General features: G+C 42.1%; 1 protein-coding gene across 2 annotated transcripts in view; it reads left to right on the top strand.

The window, feature by feature from the left end:
* Positions 1-8,987: 8,987 nt before the first annotated feature.
* Positions 8,988-23,788, top strand: part of RNF20 (ring finger protein 20) — a 25,262-nt gene continuing 10,461 nt past the window's right edge. Inside the window, exons 1-9 of one of the 2 annotated variants that reach the window (XM_006727635.3) lie at positions 8,988-9,143; positions 10,249-10,403; positions 15,458-15,625; positions 15,743-15,890; positions 16,048-16,230; positions 20,492-20,610; positions 22,281-22,427; positions 22,604-22,681; positions 22,874-22,993. In XM_006727635.3, the coding sequence (XP_006727698.1) occupies positions 10,275-10,403; positions 15,458-15,625; positions 15,743-15,890; positions 16,048-16,230; positions 20,492-20,610; positions 22,281-22,427; positions 22,604-22,681; positions 22,874-22,993 (1,092 nt within the window). In that variant the 5' untranslated portion in view covers positions 8,988-9,143; positions 10,249-10,274. Of the gene's footprint in view, positions 9,144-10,248; positions 10,404-15,457; positions 15,626-15,742; positions 15,891-16,047; positions 16,231-20,491; positions 20,611-22,280; positions 22,449-22,603; positions 22,682-22,873; positions 22,994-23,788 lie in introns of both variants that reach the window. The other variant, XM_081803277.1, reaches the window with a different exon arrangement.

Raw genomic sequence — 23,788 nt, forward strand, 5'->3', positions numbered from 1 at the left:
TAAAAATCTTTCTGTCAGCTCCTCTTGGGAGAGCACTCCTAACCGCTTGCAATTTGACACTGCCTGATTGGAATAGATTTTTGCTCAAACTCCTACGGTTTTTTTTTTTTAAAGGTTTATTTATTTATTTGAGAGAGAGAGAGCGCGGGGAGGGGGGGTGGGCAGAGAGAAAGGGAGAGAGAGTCTTAGCCTCACTGAGCACAGAGCCCAAACAGAGGCTTGATCTCATGACCCTGAGATCATGACCTGAACCGAAACCAAGAGTCGGATGCTTAACACACTGCACCACCCAGGTACCCTACTCTTACAATTTTTAAGATGCCTCAGTTTCTTTTAACAAAGCCTAAGCCAGGCTCTATCCAGTTTTTTGCTGTGGGAGGAGAGGAGGTCTTTTAACAATGGCAACAACGCTCTCTCTTTCAATAGCTAGGTTTGTGCTTGCTCAATTTACGTATCAAAACCCTTTCATATTATTTGTATGTAAATAGTTGATAAATAAAATATTGATTTAGAAAATGGAATGAATGGTAAATGCCGTGGAAATAGAAATTGGTGTAACTCCTCACCTGGTAGCACATTGGTTTTAAATGTTTCTCATTTCTTATAAAAATGGATGCTCTACACATATTCCTGTAATCTGCTTACTCCACTCAGCAACACATTGTAAGCTTACTTCATTTTAAGAAATACAGCTCTATATCACAATGTTAATGTCTGTAGAGAATTCTATATTATGGACATCCCATCATGTATTTAGATTGATTCTAAAATTTTGAAATTACAAATAATGCTGTGATAAACATTTTTATATAGTCATATTTAAACAATTATTTGCTTTGGGTTTTTTTAGAATACATTATTAGAATTATGTGTTCTAATTGTTGGGTCGTTGGGTATGACTTATATTTTAAACTTCTAGTACAAGTTGACTGATTGGCAAGCATTTTAAAAAGTGGGACAGTCTTCACAAGAACAAAAAAAATATAAACCCAGATGTTCAGTACTTCAGATATTTTAGCATTTAGTAACAGCTGTAACCACACATCTCTGCTGTTATTCTACATGTTAAGGCCACTTTTCAAATAACGTGATCAAATTAGGCTTGGTGACCACTCAGGGGTAAATGTCCACACATATAATTATTAGCTTAATAAAAATAAACACAAGCCAAGAAGAGACCATACCATACAGGTCTTAGAGGGAATTAGTCTTCAAGGTCAACTGACATTTGAAATGTCAATGCAGTGTCAAAACGTTCTCCATGGCTTGGACATGTTCAAGGAACAATATCTTTATCACTATACTTTTGAAATGCCTATTACCCTGGCATCCAATTACTTTTAGAGCCTTATGCAATTATAGGCTGCAAATAAATCCAGCTTCTAGGTTGGTGCATAAATTGTAATTTGAGGTTTGGGTTCAATAATGAAAGCATAGTGACTTAATCTATTGTGAAGGGAAAATGCTACCAGGCAGAATGACGCTTTAGGAGAAAAGGTAGGGAAGGGATGTCGCCTTAACTCCCTCCCACCTGCTCCAAATGAGATCATGTGTCTCCTGCTTTATGAATCTCTTCAACAGGAAATGATACCACCATCCTGCAGTAAAGATCAAGCTAGCTTCAAATTCTAAGAGCTACCTGTGAAAGGTAACACATCAACTTAAATTCACAGTAGTCAGTGTGTGTGTGTGTGTGTGTGTGTGCGTATGTGAGGTCAGTGTGTTTCCTGAGGTTCTGAGAGTGACAGAGGGGGAGTTGGCAGAGTGCCAGAAGTCTCAGGAGGTGATGTGGCTGATGTTGGTTGGGAAGACTTTACATGAGCTGAGGTGCTTGGGACAGTCTCTGTTGACTTCACAACTGTAGAAAACTGTAACTGTGCTAGTGATCAGTGTAGTCAGCCTTATTATTCCTCTGAGGTGGGAAGTGGTGCTCAAGGGTAAGATTTGAAACATACAGTTCTGCTGCAAGATCTCCTTTTTTTTTTTTTTTTTTTTAAAGTAGGCTCCAAAAGGGCTCTTGAACTCACAACCCTGAGATCAAGAGTCCCATGCTTAACCGAATGAGCGACTCAGGCACCCCAAGACCTCCTTTTTTTTTTTTTTTAAAGATTTTATTTATTTATTTGACAGAGAGAGAGACAGCGAGAGCAGTAACACAAGCAGGGGGAATGGGAGAGGGAGAAGCAGGCTTCTTGCCGAGCAGGGAGCCCGATGTGGGACTCGATCCCAGGACCCTGGGATCATGACCTGAGCCGAAGGCAGACGCTTAACGACTGAGCCACCCAGGTGCCCCCCAAGACCTCCTTTTAACTGGATTGGCCACTATGCATTCAGGCACTAGAAATTCATAACTGAATGTATTGGAATGAATGTGAGTAACATCTTAATATGTGCAGTTTGTTGGAGTCAATGAAGGTTTAAATTGATACACTATGTCTGTTATACTGATATGAATTCTTCTTCACTGATCTCAGAATTATTTAAAAGCTAGAAATATATAATCATCATGAGCCACACAGGACAGCACATATACAATTAATAAATAGTATTTTTCAAACTTAAGTAATGTACAGGCCCCTCTCTAAAGGAAAACAAGTTTCTCATGGACCACCTAGTGCTTACCTAAATTATTTTTATTATAATGTTAGTTAAAACATGTATAAACATAATGGTCGTATAAATGCCTGCGCTTATATAGTTACACAAATCAAAACATATACAAATTAAATATAAAGAAAATCAAACAAGCTTCACATGAACAATATTTGACATGATGCTTGATGTTGTTTTGCAGAAATTAAGACCATACTTATACTATGAACTTGGCGTGATATAGATTCTTTGGAGTTCAGTGATCCAGCTCACCACTCTTGACGGCCTCTGGGGAAGATGCCTGATCTCTATTCACGTGGATTCTTCTGAGATTTCTATGAACTCCAAGGGTGAGGGAAAGTGTGCCTGGGAACCTGACTCTCCAAATTTGTCCTCAGAGGGGTTGAACAGGATAAGCACAATTATCCTGGCCTGGGATAATGATTATTTTTGTGTGTATGTAAGAAATTTTTTGTGAAGGTGTTATCAATAGAGATGTTAAAAGGATTTAAGTTCCCTGGTTAGCTTTCTATAAAAGACCAACCCTAAATGCCCTCATTGGCAACCCTGTTGGCGACCCCTCTCCCTCTTGAGAGCTTTTTCTGTATCTTCACTTAATAAACTTCTATCGCTTTACTTAAAAAAAAAAAGAAAGAAAATTTTTTTTGTGAGAAACGAATTTTGTGTGTGTGAGAACATTTAAGTTCTACTTAGCAAATTTTGATCATACAACATAGTTTAATTTTAAAAATGAAAATGAGATCGTACTATTCATAATGTCATGGTGTTCATGTTAGCACTGTAAAGTTAGACACATTTTCCATTGTGAAGCCGTTCCATAACTTAAGCCAGCTCTTCTTAACAGGTCCCATCAATATTAAAATAATATATCTAATCTTGTTTGTTTTGATTCTGGATTCACTAAGTAGCCTTCTGATTATTTATAAATGTAGTTTCATGCACAGACCAGCTACAAGGAATATAAATATCTGGTCTTGTTGAAATAATTAACAAATCAGCATTTTGGTTATAACATTGCATATAAGTTTGGATAATGAATGTTTTATTTATCCCTGATCACCCTGGGGAGTTCCTAAAATTGTAATCAGCTCTGTGTATTTGCCCCAGAGTGGGAAATAGGTGACTTCACCTATATAATACCACTTGGGGAGGAAACTTTATACTGACCAGCCAGTCTTCTCTAGGGATGCCTCCTCCTTCCATTGTATTTCAAGTTTTAACACTACCTTCATTGTCAGAGCTGATGGGTTTGAGCAACAGGAGCTGGGACATAATCTGGATAGTCTTAGTCAAAGGAATAGAAACTTGAATTGGACCTTAAAAGAGATATGATTTAGATGGTTGACCCAGGTGGGTCAGTCAGCTGTTCACTTCTGAAAGACATGATTGCAAGATTCAACTCAGTAACAACTATCAGGAAGCTTTGAAAAAATAAAGGTTTATTTCTTCCTGGGTTACTCACAACATATTGGAAAGGCAGCAAAAAAACTATCATTATTTGCAGATGCTACTATTATTCTCTACCCTCAGCCCCTCCCCATACCCAAGAGACTCAACACAAAGTTTTCTAAGAAAATAAGAATAAGTCAAATGCAAAAAATATATATAGCTGTCCTATATAGCACTTATAAACAATTGGAAAAACATAATGTAAAAAGTCTCATTATTGAAAGCAACAAAACCTTGGGACTATCTGGATATAAACTTGATAAGTGACTTGAAAGACTTGTAAGAAGAAAACCCATGAAATCTTACTAAAACATAAAGGAAGACTTGAGATAATAGAGAGGTATGATGTGTTTCTGGTTGGGAAGACTAAATATTAGAAAATTTCATTTCTCCCTAAATCATTCTATAAATAGGATGCACTATATCAACATCTCAATGGAATTTTGTTTGTAAAGTCTACAAATTGTTTTGATTCCCTGTTCCTTCCATAGGGCCCTTTCCCCAAATACCATCACATTGCAGGGGCAGTCATATGAGTTTGGGGGGAACACAATTCAGTCCATAACACTGGGTTGTTGAAAGAGTTGAGAAATAGGCTCTTCTTCCATTCTCCCCTCTGCAGGAGTAAACACAGCCCATAGCTTTGGAGTAAAATACAATAATCTCCTTACAAATCACCATCTGAGGTATCAAGAGAGTCCCTGTGTGCTGGGACTAGGACCACCTTTCAGCAAGACTCCATGTTCATTTGCAGGAGTCAGGTGGGAGCCCAGACCTCTGTGTCTCTTCGCAAGACACAGTGACATTTGACCTCTCATAGTTTTGGGACCTCCAGCACTGGTTATCACTATCCTTTGGTCATCCAGTGGATGCTGTGGTGTGCTGTCAACAAATGGAAATCAAAATCATAAAAATACTAATAACCTATTCTATGACTGTACCATAGACACAGCGTAGCTTTTTAGGAGAGCATTAAATGAAGGGTGGCTTCTTTGACAGTTTGTGACTATATCAGCTCTCATGCTTCCTGGCTCCCTGGACTAAAGCCACCAGCACAATCTGCAGAAATCATATGAAGAGGGCATAACATAGTGGACCCAGTGATCTGGGGAGAAGGAGGCAGGGATATGAGGAAGAAGAAAGATGTGTGGTGATGGTGAATGTCTATGAGTGAGGAGAAGCTGAGAACAAGAGGAGGGAGCTGGTTTCTGCAGAACACTCTCAATCAGGCAGAGCTGGACATCATCACTTAGAGCAGTGTTCCTCAAACATGTCCAAAAGGAGAGGGCATAATTAACAAAAGTAAGACCTTGCATTTCCAGAGAGTTTTCCTCTGGAGATTCTGATTCCCTAAGCCATGGAATCTGTATGTTCATATTTAACAAGTGATGTCAGACTAAATAAAATACAACTTGACTAAAAGTAAGGATAAATAAAGGAATTATGGTTAGCACACAAATAATCCAATCTAGAGTTCTAGGAATATTTGAATGCATGGAGATATAACAATAATCTTACAGCAGAACATTTGAAAGGAGCACAGACAAAATGGTAAGCAAAAATCCAAAGCATCTTAACTTTGTCCTTTAGGAGAGCATTAAGCCCACCCTAAATAGTTGGCCAGATTTTTAAGAGTTAAATTGAAGACAGGACCAAAGAATAATGAAGTGCAGTACTGGGCAACCAAAGCTTTAGGAGAGGAACTGGGATGAGAGCATGTCGCCTGCTGCCACCTCGTGGCAGAATTGTGTAGTTAATAAAGACAGGTCGCAAGCCGGAAGAGCAAATGCTGGTCTACTATTTATGAGGGCCAAACTTCCTTTTCTAGGGCTATCCTTTTTTCTCTGGATTACGATGTTGAACAGGAGGTGGCTGGTCAGAAATAGGGATTGTGTTCAATGAGAGAGGTCTCTGTCATCCTCCCCTTCATCTATTCCATTTCCCCAATATTTAGGGTGAGGCTACCTCTTTGAATCAGACAGGCTATGTCAGACGTAATGTGAAAAGTCTCATTCCTAAGGTGTCAGATGGCTGACTGGGGCTTTCAGAAAAGATAGATCTCACCAGTAGCTGGAGAATATGGTTTTCTACATGATGAGAACTGAAAGGTTCTTTGAAGAGTGGTGGTCTTTTCTCAATTTTTGTCTGAGTGTGGGTTGAAGTTAGGGGTGAAGTTAGCACTCTGAAGTGTGGGTTGAAGTTAGGGGTGTTCTCACCATTTCCCTGACATTCTCTTAGTTCTGCCCACCTCTGTGTTGGCTTCATTATCAAGCTGGTTGGCAAGAAGTTTCCAGCAGTTTCAGTCCTCACACAAAAAACTTAGAAGATAAGTAAACTGCTCCTATTGTAATATTCCAAGCAATTAACGCTGATCAAATGGTCCATTGTTAAGACCAGAACTTTGCTTGGGGAATGAGATTTACTATTTATATTAAGACAGTCTTTAGAGATGAAAGTGAAGTAAGCTTCCCCTACGACATAGAGAATAAAGGGGGCTAAATGGGTACTTGAATAAAATCCTGGTTGTGTTCTGTTAAGAAAGTGAGGGGAGAGGGGATGGATGCTGGGTAGGCAACCAACAATGTTCATTTAGTATCAGTGATTGATTTGTCACAGTACAACACACAGGTGATGATACTCAAACTGAACTAGTGTGAGGGAACTGATATTAGTGGGGATTATAGTAAACAGAAATAGAAGAGAAAGCACTACTCAGTTCTAGGCAATGTGACCATGCAAGAATACAAGAATATATGAACATGTTAGAGCTTCAACATTTTCAAGAGGAATTGATAATCTGAATTTTTATGTCAAATATTCTATTTTATTTTATTTTTTTTTTGTTTTAAAGATTTTATTTATTTGTCAGAGAGAGAGCACAAGCAGCGGGAGTAGCTGGCAGAGGGAGAAGCAGGCTCCCCACTGAGCAGGGAGCCCAATGTGGGACTTGATCCCAGGATCCTGGGAGCATAACCTGAGCTGAAGGCAGATGCTTAATGGACTGAGCCACCCAGGCATCCCTCAAATATCCTATTTTAAATGTTGGAAACTAAATTGGTTTTTGTTTTTAACCACAAAGGGCAGCCAGTACTGTCCAAAATAAACAAAGCTTATCTGTTGATGAAATACAGCCTGTGAAACTCTAGTTTACAAACTTTAGGCTAGAAGAACAATTGCTTGTCATTCGGTGGTCCTGTGGATGCAAGGCTTATCAAGAGCGGAGCAGCCAAAGGAGGGAGGTCAGAGAGTTAGTGTCATTATCTCATGCAATACGTTTCAGCAGGTGGGTCTGATGCCAGCAGGCCAGGTCCAGGGACCCAGAGGCGTCCTGCAGGATAAGCCAAGAGGATCCTTGGCTTCGTGAAAGATGGAAATAAAACTTGAGCCAGCAGCAAGGGAGAGCAGAGTTTATTGAGGAGAGAGAGCAGATACAGATGGAGCATCCAGGAAACTCAGAAAGGAAAGGAGCATGAGTCTTGTCTTTGTTTGGGGTGTGGGGTTTTGTTGAGGATGGTGGTCTGGTGTATGTGTCCTCTCAGGCATCCAGGTACCGGTTAGAACAAAGACAAGGGCCCAGGTGTTATTCCTTGGAGCTAGGGGTCTTGGCATTGAGATGTCTAGCTCTGGTGGTCTGGAGCACTCTAATGATAGCTTCCTCCAGTCATTCTCACTTGGTCCTTCCTCAGATGTCATCTATACTAGAGAAATCATTAACTCCTTGTCCCTTACAAAAGGACATATGCTATTTGCATTACAAGGCTTGTGTAAAGTGGGGTGGGGTGCAGATCCTAGCAAGAATAGAGGCAGGAAAAGGAACAAAACGCAGATTTTTATGGATTCCTTTGGTTTCCCTATATCTTAGGTCTCCAAACCTCAGTTCTCAGGCTTCTGCTTCACCTAACAAAATCTGAATTCCATTGGAGCCAGTTACTCCTTTCCTGACTAGGCAAACGACTTTGATACCCCGAACCACAAACACTTGTTTACCTTCTTACTTCATGCACAGGTAAGACCCTGTGGGTACAGGAACCAAAGTCTTCATACTACCAGAAATCCAGCGTGGCCTAGGTTTGATCCTTTTTTCAAAGCTGCCTAAATTCCACTGGTTCTTTTCCTTCCCTTTTGTTAAGATACAGCTATCATTCTTGCACCTCTGAGCCCCTATATGATGTCTGTGAGGCATAGTTTTTCATTGATAAGTTAGATTGATTACCTTCCTTTCATTAGGCATTTAGCTTAATTGAATGGGAAATAGTTTGTTACTGACTAAAAATCAATGCCTAATTAGCTTAAAATAGACTAATGTTGAGATCAGAAACTACTTATTGATTTATGTTTCTTATCTTTTCCCTGGTCAATTTCTTGTTCCAAAGAAGCAAAAAAGCAGTAACGGTCAACCCTGTTTGCACCTTAGAATCTTGGGGGTGGAAGAGCGATAGAGGACCGATGCCCATGCCAGGCCCTACCCTAGAAGGACCCAAACTCCCCAAAGAATTCTAATGTGTTGGCACGACTGTATATAGTTTCCCGTAAGAAAAACTTACAAGCCTCCGAAACCCATCAAATCGTTTGGATTTTCTCCAGAACCCTTCATTTCAGCACGAATGGGCCGCGAGTAACAACTTCCTGAGATGGCTGAGGCTAGTTCTTTCCACCCGGAGATTGACCGGACCATCGGCCAATCGGCAGTCTGAACGAGTCTCCACAGCACTAGTAAGAGGCACTTTATTTCAGTAGAAAAACTAGGTCGCAGTAACATAGGCCAACAAGCCAAAAAGTCACGGCGCTCTCGCCAACGACTGCGGGGACAGGGTGCACGCCGAGGTCAGCTGCCTCGCGTTGCTACAGAGACGGCACTTGCTTCTGGGCGCTCGGCGCCCTCGCGGGGCGTCACTTCCGCCCGGCCGCGCTGAAGCGCCTTCCTCTTTTCTTTACCTTCTTCCTGTCCTTGGCCCCGCCTCCCGGAAGCTTCGATGGGTCCTCGCCCGCGGGTCGGGGGTGAGAAGTGGGGGCGCTGAGCGGACCTTGGTGAATAACTGCCTGAGTTCCGCTGCCCAGCGGCGCCAGTTGTTAGGACCCAGGTTAGATCTCGGCCAAGGGCACTGCGGGACTGTGCGGGCCCTCGGGAATCTCCACCCTCTCCGGCTCCGGGGCTTCCCTCTCCTGGGCCTGCAATTGGCGGCGCGGGAGGCTGGGGTCCTTGCCGCCTCGCGGGTCGGGTTGCGGCCCTTGTCTTGCCCCTCTGTGTCCTCTCTCCAGGCGAGGTCCGACTCAGGTTACTGCCGCCGATAACGCCTTCTCCTGGAGCTTGAATAGGAAGCAGGGTAGTGTGTAGTCTCGGTGATGGCAGGGCTGCTTTCTAAAGCAGCAAAGTGCTTTAGCATCCGTTTCTCCTTTGAGCTCCGAAACCCTGGGAGGCAGTTTAGGTAGACAGAGTATTTGTTCCACTCGACTGTACGTAGGAGGAAACCGAAGCTCTTGGAGAACTCCTTCAAGGCAACACGGCTCCCTGAGAGGTAGAATTGTGATTCACTCTCAGGTCCAGGCTCCCTAGGGTTGCACGAAATCATGAGGAGAACGTTTGCAAATAGGGAAGAAACTGCAAGTATAAGAAAGGGAGCTAGTATTTCTGCGTGCATTCTTCGTGTTAGGCATTGTGCTATGTTCTTTCTGTACTTATTCATTCCTTGAAAGGGGCACAGTAATTATATACTCTTATTTCTGGCTTAGGAAATTGAGCCTCAGTGATGATACACGACTTGTTCAATATTAATGATTTAGTAGACATTTCTGAGATCTCTTTCAGCTCTGTGATTTTTCCAACACAATAGAATTAGTTCCTGTCCTAATCAAACTATTTTTTCTGATTCTGGCATTTCAGGAAGTGAGATTTCTCTGACATTTTTCTTGGTGTCTTCATCCTTTGCCCATTGTCTCATTTCTTATCAGCATCCTATTCAGAAATTAGTGGTTGTGTAAATTCAGCCCTGACTCTTACTCCACAGTTTACTTTTTTCTTTCCAAGAGGAATTTGGGGATTGTGTCACTTGGTATGAAGTTAATGGATTTCGGTTAAAAGGCTGGCCAGAAAAATTGCTAGTTTTTACATTATAGGTGATCTCTTTATTGTTTCTCTTCTTGTATCTCTTACCTAAGTTTCTGGGGTTTTTTTTTTTTCCCCTCCAGGAAGACTGCTATCATCTGGTGCCAAGATGTCAGGAATTGGAAATAAAAGAGCAGCTGGAGAGCCTGGCACATCCATGCCTCCGGAGAAGAAAACAGCTGTTGAAGATTCAGGGACCACAGTGGAGACGATTAAGCTCGGGGGTGTCTCTTCAACGGTATGTGGAAACAGTGCTATGAGAGTATGCTTTTTTTTTTTTCTCAATTGCATCCTGAAAGTAAGAGTTTAGGAAGCTTTCTGATGTAAGAAAAATTTATTTGAAAAGAAGAGGAAAATAGTCAGAAGTAGGTGAAATGTTGTGGTGGTCAGTTCTGAAAAGAGTATGTGGACATTTGGTGTTTATTTTCAAAGGTATGCTTCTAATCTCTGGAGGGTGTGGTGCCTGATACACATTGATTATAGGCATTAGCATTGGGAAACTACATTCATTTTTCATTCACTGAAAAGTTAGGTGCTAGGTACTAAGAGGCAGTGTAGCAAAATCACTGACGGAGTGATGAAGGGTCAGAGTCTGAGGCCAGACGACCTGGAATTTATCCTCAGCACTACCACTTCCTAGCTGCATGCCTTCTGTTTTCCTCCCTTTGCCTCTTCTCCTTGTGTATAAAATGTAATTATTATACCCACCTCATTGGGTTGTTGAGAGGATAAAATGAAAGAGCCCCTGTTAAGGCTTAAAACGTTACCTTTAATATGGTAAGTACGCAATATGTGTGAGCTATTAATAATTATTATTGGGCTAGATATTATGAATATAATGGTGAATAAAATAGTCTCTGTCCTTGCTATTATAGAGTTGACAGTTTCATTAGACTGTTATACACCAGAAGCTTAATGTTATATGTCCATTAGACATCAGAAGCTCACTATAATTGGTTTGGATCTAGATCAGGAGTCTGTGTTCTGGAACTCAGCCAGGGGGATATGGTGTTAAAATGCTTTACATTTGTATAGCTTATAAAACCACATCTCTTGCTTATTTGAATTAGGCTCAGGATCAGAGAGAATAATGGGAACATTCAGAGTAAATTGTTGATGAAGTGTCATTTCTGAGTCTCTCTGGGGTTCAGCTACTCCATCCTCTGCCAGGCGGTGATTTTGTTTTAACACTGGATCTCATCATGCATCCCAAGGACATTTGCTAACTCAATAAATATAAATATTTGTTGAGCATCTGTTATTTGCCAGATACTATGCTTTACACTGAAGACAGCCCCTGGACTTCAGTTTGTAAGGTGGCACTGCCAAGGGAACAGATTGTTCTAACAGTTATGAGTGGGAGAAGTGCTGTTCATAGGGATTAATAGCCCCATGCTCTAAGGGAGGCAGAGAGGATACATCCCAGTTTGGACTTTATCCACAAGGTAGTGAGGAGCCTTTGGAAGGTCTTAAGCAGGAGAGTAACATGCTCTGACTTATGCTTGGAGAATAGATTGTAGAGGAGCAAGGTTTATGAGTTCAGTTGGCAAAGTCATTCCCTTGTTCCTTTTCCCTCTTCTCCTTTCCATTTCATGTCTCTAAGGGTGGGGAGCTGGGGCATATATCCACTAATTCCTGCCCCAGTTGGTTGAAGGTTACCCTTAAAGGCAATATCTCTTCCTCTGCGCTTCAAGGTTGTTGTAGTGAGCCAGCTGAGGTTGTGGAACAAAAAATGAAAAGACTCTGGGCAGCTTGAGGTGGGAACACTGGCGGTGGATGGAGCTGTCCACCATAGCTGTGCTGAAGTCTGGCAGGCTGACAGGACATGGCATGGGGCACAAAAGTGTCCACAACAGGAGGCTGTTGCAGTAATCTTGATGAGGGATTGTGGTGGCTTGGGTCACTGTGGAGGTAGTGTTGACAAGATTTGCTGATGGATTGGATAAAGTTTATGAGATCCAGAATTTTGGAAGTACAGACTGTCCACTTGCTGAGCTGGGGAGGAGTAAGAGAGGAGCAGACTTTTTGGGAAGCTGTGGAGGATGAGGCAGGAGTTTGATTTTGGACATGCAAGTTTGGGATACTTATTAGACATCTGAACGGGTAGGTGGTTGGATACTGTAATCTGCAGTCTGAGGAGAGGTCTGGCTAATGCTGTGCATTTGGGGGTCATCATTTTGTAGGAGGTATTTAAATCCGTGAGACTAGAGGCTCTAAGTGAGTGTAGATAAGGAAGAGGTTTGAGGTTTGACTGACAACAGAGCCCTGAAGCACTTTGATATTTTCACGTCAAGGTGATGAGAAGAGACTGATCAAAGAGACAGAAAATGAAGTGGGAGAACAAGAGAGAGTGGGGGTTCAGAAGCCAAATGAAGAGAATGTTGTTTCACGAAGGAGTTGTTCAGGTGTTGCTGATGGTTTGAGTAAGGAGAGCACTGAGTGAGGAGAGCAGTGAGACATTAGGTTTAGCAGTAGAAGGTTCTCGGGAGCCTTGATAAGAACTGTATTCATGGAGTGGTGGTGCTAGAAGCCTGATTGCAGTGAGCTGAAGAGAAGAGAAGAGGAAAGGGGGAAAGACCATGTTTTGCAAGAGTATTGATGTAAAGCAAGACAAAGAAAATGTGGCATTAGCCAGATGGAAATGTGGGGTTGAGGGAAGTGGTTTTGTTTTCTTTTTAAAGTAGGAGCTATTACAGCATGTTGATTGAAATGATTTGGTAGAGATGCTAAAGTTGATGAGGTAGCAGAAAGAGGAGATGGTTGCTGGTGTGATTTCCACGAATAGGGGAAAGAGCATGTGCTATAACGCACAAGTGGGGGATTGGCCTTAACTAGGAGCAGGGGCAGTTGATCCATAGCAACAAAGAGGAGGGCTGTGAATATGAGTTCAGATGTATGTAGGTCGGTAGCTGCAGTTATGGGAGATAGATGTGGACATTCTCTTCTGATTGCTTCTATTTTTTTTTCAGTGAAATCAGAGGTGACTCATCTGAGAGTGAGGATGGGGGAGGAAGTGTTGGAGGTTTGAAGAGACAGGAGAAGGTATGAAGTAGTCATCTTGAAGAGGGAACGGACTAGAGAGATCGAGTATTGTTGCTGGGCAGCACTGAGGACCTACTTGACTCTGTGATCATGAGTTCAAAGTGAGCCCAGGCAGCGTGGTACTTTATGTTTTGTGGTCACGTTCAGCTGCATGGATGTAGGCCTGGAGGAGTGGAGAGTTGGATGTTACCAGGGGTGGGGTTTTTACCATGTAAGTGTGAAGAAGGAGCAAGGAAGAAGGAGGTTAGAAAAGGGTGTGATTATGACTGATTGCAGAATTTAAGTTCAATAAAGAAGGGAGTGAGGAAGTGAGAGGAATGAAGGTTGGGAAAGGTATAGAACCAATGGATTGTAGATCCTGGAGGAGGTGAAGAACTATAGGAATCAGGAAACTAGAGAGAGTGAGCTGGAAAAGTAGGTGGTAATTGTAGAGAATGGGATGTCTGAAATTGAGCTTAGAGAGCAGACAGATACAGCTGAGACTAAGACTAACTGGGAGTTTGGTGGCTACGGGAGGTAGAGGACAAGATCATTGGTGGAAAGGAAGTCAACGACTTGATGATTTGAGATACAGGAAAGATCATCTGTATGGGAATTGAAATCAGTAAGAACTGTGACAGGAATAGCGTTGGAAAGTAGTAATAAGCTAGGTGCTAAATCTTCAGGAAACATGGGGAAGTGATCTGGGCGTTTATAGCCCAGTGCAGGAAGGCAGGGTGGCAGGTGGTGTGGACCAGTGGTGTGAGCTGCAAAGCTAGGAGGTTTTAGGGAGGCAGGTGGGCTAATGGCCAGGAAGTGGCAGTGGAGAACAAGGAAGATGCCTGCCTGTCTCCAGGCCCAGTGCAGTGCCAGAGAAACCTGCAGGGCAACAGCATTCTCATCCAGGTTTCAGTTAGAGCAAGAAGGGAAAAGGAGGGCTCAGAGAAGAGGTTGAGGATTTCATTTCATTTATTTATTTATTATTTTTTTAAAGATTTTATTTATTTATTTAATTGACAGAGAGAGAGGGAACACAAGCAGGGGGAGTGGGAGAGGGAGAAGCAGGCTTCCCGCCGAGCAGGGAGCCCGATGCGGAACTCCATCCCAGGACCCCGGGATCATGACCTGAGCCGAAGGCAGTCGCTTAACCAACTGAGCCACCCAGGTGCCCCGAAGATTTCATTTATTAATAGTATTAATAAGCTGTACATTTGGGAAACTCTTGACTAATTTGGCATATCAAGAACGTTTTAGCCAAAATGGAAGAAGGCAAATAAAAGCAACACGAGAAATTGGTGCTCTAATAAACAGTTCTTACTTTAAAATATTCATGAATTCTTAGGTAAAGTAAAAATGTAATCCTTTCCAATCCTGTTTCTTTGCCTGGGATACTTCCCCCACCCTCCCCACTTCCAGCCCCCACCTTGTCCTAGGGAAGGAATTAGGGAGAAAAATGAAAGATTTGAGAAAGGTGTGGAATTACTGATGGAGCAATATTTTTGCAGAAACAGAAGAGAATGAGATCCTGAGCACAAGTTGAGGTCAAGGTATGGAAGATAGTGGAGACAGAAGGGACTGACAAGGAAAAGGGAGAGAATTCAAAATTCTGGGAGATCTAGATGAGGATCAGTATATGGGGATAAGGGCATGAGGTACCTGGAAAGATAAGGTTTTATTCAGGGAATTTAAGATTTCAGTTGTGGCATAGTTCCAGATAATGACAGAAGTCCAAGATGTGGCTTTTGAATTGTGTGGCTGAAGCACAGTGGGGGAGATATTCATTGGAGTTAAGGAATTCAGAACGCAGCCTAGACACTGGAGGATTCGATGGTTTGTCCACATGTGTACACATCCACATGTGTACTGCACTCACTGGGTATGTTGGCAGGGACTGGGGCAGAGAAGGACCCAGGTGCCAAGCTTCTTGAATGAGTGGGGGGCAGTGCTGAGGAGATAGATGGCAACTGTAGTCAGGATAGAAGGTGGTCGAGCTGGACAGTGGAGCCTCACAGGACTGTGGGTGTCCACGAGAAGAGAACAGTGAGATGGGTGAGGTCCAAGTTCTAGTATATTAGTGTCATTACTTCGCTTCATCGCAGATTCTTTCCTTTACTTCCTCTGTTCCTACTTATCCAATTATTTGTTGCAAGATTTTTAAAAATGAATAGCTTTAGTCACAGGAAATTACTAATTAATATGACCCTGTTGAATTTAACAGCTGATTTGCCTAATTTCTTTGTGGAGACTAATAAGATTGGTTTCCTGGGGCAGGAGGAGCTAGACATTCGAACACTGCAAACCAAAAATCGCAAGCTGGCAGAAATGCTGGATCAACGGCAGGCCATTGAAGATGAACTCCGTGAGCACATCGAAAAACTGGAACGAAGACAGGCCACCGATGACGCCTCTCTGCTGATTGTCAACCGGTACTGGAGTCAGGTAGCTCACTCGTTTATTTGCTCAGATTTTTATTTGAGCATTTTTGTTTGCCTTAGCACTCTCTTCATTTCCCAGGCTGTGTTTTGTTTTTTCATAACCGTGCCCACCCTTCTCCAGTTTGATGAAAACATCCGTATCATCCTTAAACGTTACGATCTGGAGCAGGGTTTGGGAGATCTCCTCACGGAGAGAAAAGCCCTTGTCGTGCCGGAACCAGAACCAGACTCTGATAGTAATCAGGAACGGAAAGATGACCGAGAGAGAGGTGAGTATTTGTGGTGGATGCTACCACCACATGCCATGTGGGTTTTTGAAGTAGAGCTTTGCTTTCAGGATTTCCATTTGAGGAAAGAAAGAAGATTTTGGTATTTCCAGTTTTATAACGTTGACAGCTTCTTCCCCCCCCCCCCCCGTGTCCTCAGGGGAAGGGCAAGAGCCAGCTTTCTCTTTCCTTGCTACTCTGGCCAGCAGTTCCAGTGAAGAAATGGAGTCTCAGCTGCAGGAGCGTGTGGAGTCCTCCCGTCGAGCTGTGTCCCAGATTGTGACTGTCTATGATAAATTACAAGAAAAAGTAGAGCTCTTATCGCGGAAGCTGAACAGTGGAGGTGAGGCAAGAACCAGGAGACTGGGAGAAAAGGGGGAGGAATAAGAGCTCACCTTTGCATCTAATTTGTAGTTGGCAGACTTATGTATTTATTTTTGATTACATTCCTTGGAATCCAATCTCCAATATTACCGGTAATACCAGTAATGTCGTTGCTATGGCATGTTAATATTTTACAAGTGCTTCATATTTTGAGCCACATGACGGTCTTGTAAGAAGCTGAGGAAAGCCCCATTCTGATACTCTGTTAATTAAACACTTTTATAAGTAGCAAAATTAATTTTATTATTTAAGGAGTAGCTCTGTTTTTGGATATTATTTTAAATATTGGTAATTATATTTAAAAAATTTTGTTTATTAGATGTTGAACTTTGACTTCAAAGAGTCAGTTTTTTAAATTTTATTTTTTTTTTAAAGATTTTATTTATTTATTTGACAGAGAGACACAGCAAAAGAGGGAACATGAGCCCGGGGAGTGGGAGAGAGAGAAGCAGGCTTCCTGCCAAGCAGGGAGCCCGATGTGGGGCTCGATCCCAGGACCCTGGGATCATGACCTGAACTGAAGGCAGATGCTTAACGACTGAGCCACCCAGGCGCCCCGAGTCAGTTTTTTTTTTAAAGATTTATTATTTTTCTTAATGATTTATTTATTTGAGATTGAGAGAGAATGAGCGAGAGAGCAAGAGAGCACGAGCAGGGCAAGGGGCAGAGAGAAGCAGGCTCCCTGCTGAGCAGGGAGCCCAACGCGGGACTCGATCCCAGGACCTTGGGATCATGACCTGAGCCAAAGGCAGACGCTTAACCAACTGAACTACCCAGGCACCCCTAAAGATAATTATTTATTTGAGAGAGAGCGTGGGGGGAGGGGTTGTGAAGGGCAGACGGAGAGGGAGAGAATCTTAAGCAGACTCCACGACCCGGGGCTCGATGTCACAACCCTGAGATCATGACCTGAGCTGAAATCAAGAGTCAGACACTTAACCGAATGAGCCACCCAGGTGTGCCCCCCCAAAGAGTCAGTTTTAATATGTTCTTGTTTTTTGTTTATCTGTTATCTCTAATATATTCAGAAAGAGTTGGCTCAGATTTTAGAATTGTTAGATGGTCTCTGTGTTTAAAAAGATAAAAGAGGGGCGGCTGTGTAGCTCAGTCGGTTAAGCATCCAACTCCTGATTTTGGCTCAGGTCATGATCTCAGGTCATAAGATCAAGCCCTGCACTGGGCTTCGTGCTGGGCATGGGGCCTGCTTAAGATTCTTTCATTCCCTCTCCCTCTGCCCCTCTCCCCCTCAAAAAAATAAAAAGATAAAAGAAAATATTACACGGATGGAGAAGTGTCTATTTGAAATAATTATGTTACTAGTCAGTGTTAATGGAGAAACTTAAGCTTTTACAGTATAGTAAAGTATTTGTGTAGCTAGGTTGCATCTTCTTAAATGCCCTGATTTCACATTTTTAATAATCATGGTCTAGTTGTAATACCATAATTTCTCTGATTATTATTAAGATGTTTAACCTTTCGGGGTGCCTGGCTGGCTTAGTAGAGCATGTGACTCTTGATCTCAGGGTTGTGAGTTCAAGTCCCACATTCAGCCTGGAGCCTACTTAAAAGGAAAGATGTTTAACCTTTCGTTTCTGAAAGTAGTATGTTGGATGTAATGAACCATTGGGCGGGCAAATAAGAATTTTTATATTATTTTTATTAAGATTTTATTTATTTATTTGAGAAAGAGAGAGAGCATGAGAGGGGGGAGGGTCAGAGGGAGAAGCAGACTCCCTGCTGAGTGGGGAGCCCAATGCAGGACTCGATCCCAGGACTCCAGGATCATGACCTGAGCAAAAGGCAGACGCTTAACCAACTGAGCCACCCAGGCGCTCTCTGTAATTTTTTTTTTTTAAGATTTTATTTATTTGAGAGAGAGAATGAGAGAGAGCACGAGAAGGGGGAGGGTCAGAGGGAGAAGCAGACTCCCTGCTGAGCAGGGAACCTGATGCAGGACTCGATCCCGGGACTCCAGGATCATGACCTGAGCTGAAGGCAGTCGCTTAACCCAACTGAGCCACCCAGGCACCCCTGTAATTTTTTTTTTAAATATTTTATTTATTTATTTGAGAGAGAGGGAGAGTGAGCAAGAGAGAAAGATAGAGCGCACACAAGCAGGGGGAGAGGGAGAAGCAGACTCCCTGCTGAGCAGGGAGCCCGATGCAGGACTCGATCCCGGGACTCCAGGATCATGACCTGAGCCGAAGGCAGACGCTTAACCAACTGAGCCACCCAGGCGCTCCTACTCTGTAATTTTTTTTAAGGATACTTGGGCTAAATTATCAACAGAATTAGAAGATGAGGGATGTAAAAGACTTGTGAAAATTTGATGGGAAAGGGTTTCTTTTGCTTTTGCATAAGTATATTAGCATATTTGTGTATTTAATTATTTGGATACCAGTTTTAGAATATATAAATCAGAGATAGATAAAAGTAGACTATAAAAGTCCTCCCATCCCACTTCTCAAAGATAACCATTTTGTAAGCAGTGTGGTTTGTGTCCTCCCAGACTTTTGTATTCATATATTACATCCACTTGTGGGTTAGCTAATCTCTGTATCTGGTATCTAGTGCGTGCTTAATTATGGTGAATGAGTGGCTATAAATCCTCCCTATCACCTAATGTAAACTGAGCTGGGTGTTTTTCTTTCTCCCTTGGCTATACTGGAACAGTTGGATGATATGGTTAAATCCTAGTAATATGCTGCATGGATAAACCATATGCATATTATATGCAGATAATATGCCATCTGCAGAGGTTATGCCAGTGTTAAACTTGATTTTATAAATGAATATCCAGTAAACTAATTGGTATATTTAAAAAGGATCTGAAATGGGTGGTATACTGAATAGTATTTTAAAATTATTTTTGATGGCATGCATTTTAACAGGTTAGAGTTTAAGTTCAAAAATAAATACATTATGAGTTACAAATCACTGAGTTATTTTTTTATAGCATAAAAGGCAATTGCTGTTGATAAGCTGAACTTAAGAGATAGAGATCTATAAAGTATGAATTGTAGCATCAACTATACTTTTTTGGCAGTTCATTTTTTCCCCATGTTTATTTTATCCTTGATTCAAAAGAATTGCATTTATCAGCTTGTTTATTAATTCAGTAAGTATTTATTGAGCTCTTATTGTATTCTAGGCCTCTGAGTATCTCAGGACATTAAAAAGACTAAAATTCAGCTCCTAGTTCTTAACTTGAGTTATGAACCAGAATCACTTTGAGAGCTTCCGGAGCATATGTTTTTTTGGCCTTGCCCATGGGTGGTATTATTTAGTAGGTGTGGGATGGGTCCTAGGGAAGTGTCTAATCTTAAAGTTCCACAAATGATTCTACAGGCAATCCTGGTTAAAAACCACAAAAACCACCACATGACCAACCTGTTCTGTATGGTGTTTCTGAGTGATGCCAAGGGGTAGTAGGAGAGCCCACAATTCTTCCTCCTGATAACTCTCTCCAGGGCACTATATATCCTGAGAGTACCTGGTTTCACTTGCTAACATTTGGATTTGAGCTATTATATTTGTGACTCTAGTTTTAACTTGGTGTAATAAGTTCTGTAAATTTATCTCCTTTCTTTGTAAATTATAGTGTACATTTTGGCTTTTGAGCTTCAGGAGTGCCCCTAGCATCATATTCCGGAATATGTTAAGTAATTGAAGGCTCTTATCTTTATCCTTTGTGATTTTATAGGTGCTCATTTGAGCAAGGAAATTTCTGCCCCTTTGCACCCCCCTTCTCTCTTTCAACAGAGAGATGCTTCATGTTGCTGTTAGTGAATAATAGGAATTTGTGATAGCTTTTTGAAATAGAATGTTATTGCTATGAAGTCTGACACTGATGAGAGATACCTCTGCCTTGTCTACAATTTTAAAATGCATTTTTTGGGTGATTGTGCCTTATCCAGATAAAGTTACAGAACCTCCATTTCTTTTCTCACTACATTTTGACTTTGTGGAAAGGGATGGGCGTTAGGTGACCATGGCTCTGTGTCATCCTCTCCTGAAGCACAAGGTTGGCTCATCTCTTTAAGCAAGTCAGCTAAGGTCTGGATACTGAATCAGTCACGTGAGGATAATAAAAACCAGCCTACTTCTTGAAGGTTTTCGGGAGAATAAAGTGACATAGCATGTTAATATTTTGGTGGGAGGTGCAGTTTTAAAACTGGACACTATAGATGCTAAACTAAAGTGCAGTTCTTCTCTCTCAGATCATCTGATAGTGGAGGAGGCGGTGCAGGAGCTGAATTCCTTCCTTGGACAGGAGAACATGAGGCTACAGGAATTGACAGACCTCCTTCAGGAGAAGCATCGCACCATGTCTCAGGAGGTACTTGACCCGAAAGGAGAGATACTACTTTCTAGTGGTCTGTGGCACTGGAATAGACTCAGAATTTTGAATGCTTTGAGGATCATCTGACTGTAGAAAGCCTGTTTTTATATTGAAGAGCATGCAGGGCAGGCTAAAGCAGCCAGGTCTGAGAAATCAAAATCTGAGGAAAGGTTAAGGGGAAAAAAAAAAATCAAATGTTTCTCCTAGACTTGTGCCTCTGTTAAATAGAAAACTTTACGGTGTTAGTTTTTAGGAAGAAATACCATCATGTGGGGTTTTGTGAAACAACACACCAATCCCCCAAATGATGAATTACCCCAAATATAAAATACCATGCACAATATTACTGAGGAATGGGTTGGTAGAAATTCATCTGAGAAAGGGACAGTAGGAACTACTGTATTGATGATGGCCTGGAACTTGAGGAATATGGGTTTTCAGCCCAGACTTGGGCATAAATAGTACCATGACCAAATCATGTCAGGACTCGGGTACTTATTTATTTATATACAGTGATTGAGATAAAGTGATAATAGGCCTTTAAGATTTTTCTAACACACCTGATTATCATTTCAGTTTAGTTGAAAGGATATTGTGCTGAAATTTGACATACTTTAGTTAGTAGTTACCATCTACTTAGTGCCTAGCACTTCGGTACTTGATGAGTATCATCTCTAATGGTCAAACAATTCCCATCTTACTGCCAAGGGAGCAGATTCAAGGAGGTTGGTAACTGGTCTGAACACACAGCCAGCAAGTGATTGAACTGTGATTTGAATGTAGGTGTTTTACTTCAAAGCCCACGTTCTTCATTATGCTCTTGTTTTGTAAACTCGAGTGCCAAGGTCCATGCTGGCTGTTTCCATGAGAATCTTCTGGGAAGTTTATTAATGTGTAGAGTATAGCAGTGCTTATAAATAGATCGGAGTGTATTGAAAAATAGAATAACTTTCTGTCACGTTTGAGACATTAATTAGGTGCGACCAGGGTGAGAAGGTTCACCTCTTCTGGCCCTTTCCCAAATCTCATGTAGCATTACTAACCCTGGAGAGAGACATTGCTTTGCTCAGCTGAGCTGACATCCACCATGGCTTTTGTGGCTGGCTGTTGATGTTGCCTGTCAGCTGGGTGGGAGCTCCCCTTCGGTTGTCCACTGGAACGCCTGCATGTCGCCTCTCCAGCATGGCAGTTTCAGGGTAGTTGGGCTTCTAACATGGCAGCTGGCTTCTTCCAGAGAATGAATGTCCCAAGAACAGCAGGTAGAACCTGCATGGCCTTTCAGACATAGCCTCCAAGTTATGTAGCATCATTTCCATTGGGTCACTAAAGTTGACCCAGATTCAAGAGGAGGGGACAGTGCTACCACCTCTTGATGGGAGGACTACCAAAGATTTTGGGGGCCATTTTTTAAAACCAACACAAAGGGTATATATAGATTAATGTGAACATGTAACAGTTTTGTAATTAGAGTTTTCGTGATTTTATTTTTACACTCATGCATTGGGAAGAAGGTGAAGCAACTTCTATTTAAATTTTGTCTACAATGATACATAAGCAAGGGTTAATTTTGTGAGATTTGGGATGTAAGATAGTGATGGAAGGTATTGCTTTTCTCACTCTGTCTTTTTTTGGCTTTCTTTTTCTGGATGCCTGTCTTTGGGATGTAGTTCTCCAAGTTGCAGAGTAAAGTGGAGACAGCTGAGTCACGAGTGTCTGTCCTTGAGTCCATGATCGATGACCTGCAGTGGGATATTGACAAAATTCGGAAGAGGGAACAGCGACTCAACCGACACTTAGCAGAAGTCCTAGAACGGGCAAGTGCTGTTTCATTCACGGTTTAGAGGCTAGAGTCCTTTTTAAGGAGTTTACTCAGAAAGGACGGACCTGGGTAGTAGTACCTGGGGACAAAATGGACTCTTGAAAGTACTTTGGTTATCAGACTAAAATCTTCGGCTCTCCTCTCACTAAAGAATCTCTGTCCCTCCTTTAGGTGAATTCGAAAGGCTATAAGGTATATGGAGCGGGGAGCAGTTTGTATGGTGGCACAATCACCATCAATGCCCGGAAGGTAAAGTCCGGCACTCGCTCGGGACGCGTCTTTGACCTCATGTCAGCTGTCGTGCTCGGTACTGAGGAGTTCACAGGTGGCAGGGTGGGGTTGTGCTAGAAGAATGGGAAGGTGAGGTGGAAGCTTAGGAATGGCAACGACTTAAGAATTCTTTCTTTATGCTCATCTTGCTATTTTCCTGCTTCTCTCCAGTTTGAGGAAATGAATGCAGAGCTTGAGGAGAACAAAGAGCTGGCTCAGAACCGTCACTGTGAGCTGGAGAAACTTCGGCAAGACCTGGAGGAGGTCACTACCCAAAATGAGAAGCTGAAGGTAGGAGAAACCTTTCTGAAGGGCCGTAAAATGAAACTTTTCACTGATCAACTCACATACATGCTGGTCGGCCCTCATAACTTATGAGGGAAAAGAAAAATGTGAGTTTTGTTGGTGTATCTATTTATTTACTTAATTATTTGTACTGTGCCTTGTTCTGAAAAGGATCTAAAACAACCTACAAAGACTGAATCAAGGTGTTCTAACTTAGGAATTGTTGAGAAAAATGAGTAGGGTAAACTGGGGTGATGATCCAAAATGGATTTTATTTTATTTTATTTTATTTTATTATTTTTTTAAATATTTTATTTATTTATTTGAGAGAGAGAGAATGAGAGACAGAGAGCATGAGAGGGAGGAGGGTCAGAGGGAGAAGCAGACTCCCCGCCGAGCAGGGAGCCCGATGCGGGACTCGATCCTGGGACTCCAGGATCATGACCTGAGCCGAAGGCAGTCGCTTAACCAACTGAGCCACCCAGGCGCCCCCCAAAATGGATTTTAAAAAATGGGGCTTGTGTACAAGATCTGTGCAAGGAATACATACATCCTGTAGCAGGGGAGGCTACTCACGTGTCAGGAGTTGCCAAATGTGGGTCATAGGATTTGGCTCTGCAGTTCCTACCTGCCAAAACAGAGAAAGAGACATGATCAGTGATGGTTCCTGTTGGTTTTCAAACCTGCCTGTTAGAATTTTCTCTCCCCAGGTTCTTGGGGGTGCGGGAAGAACATGGATTCTGAAAGTCTTCCTGCCCCTCTTTTGGTCATAGCCACATGTCTTTTTTTTTTTTTTTTTTT

Source organism: Leptonychotes weddellii, chromosome 14 (genome assembly GCF_054177405.1).
Source record: "Leptonychotes weddellii isolate Sample4059 chromosome 14, ASM5417740v2, whole genome shotgun sequence".
In the NCBI taxonomy this organism is placed as follows: Eukaryota; Metazoa; Chordata; class Mammalia; order Carnivora; family Phocidae; genus Leptonychotes; species Leptonychotes weddellii.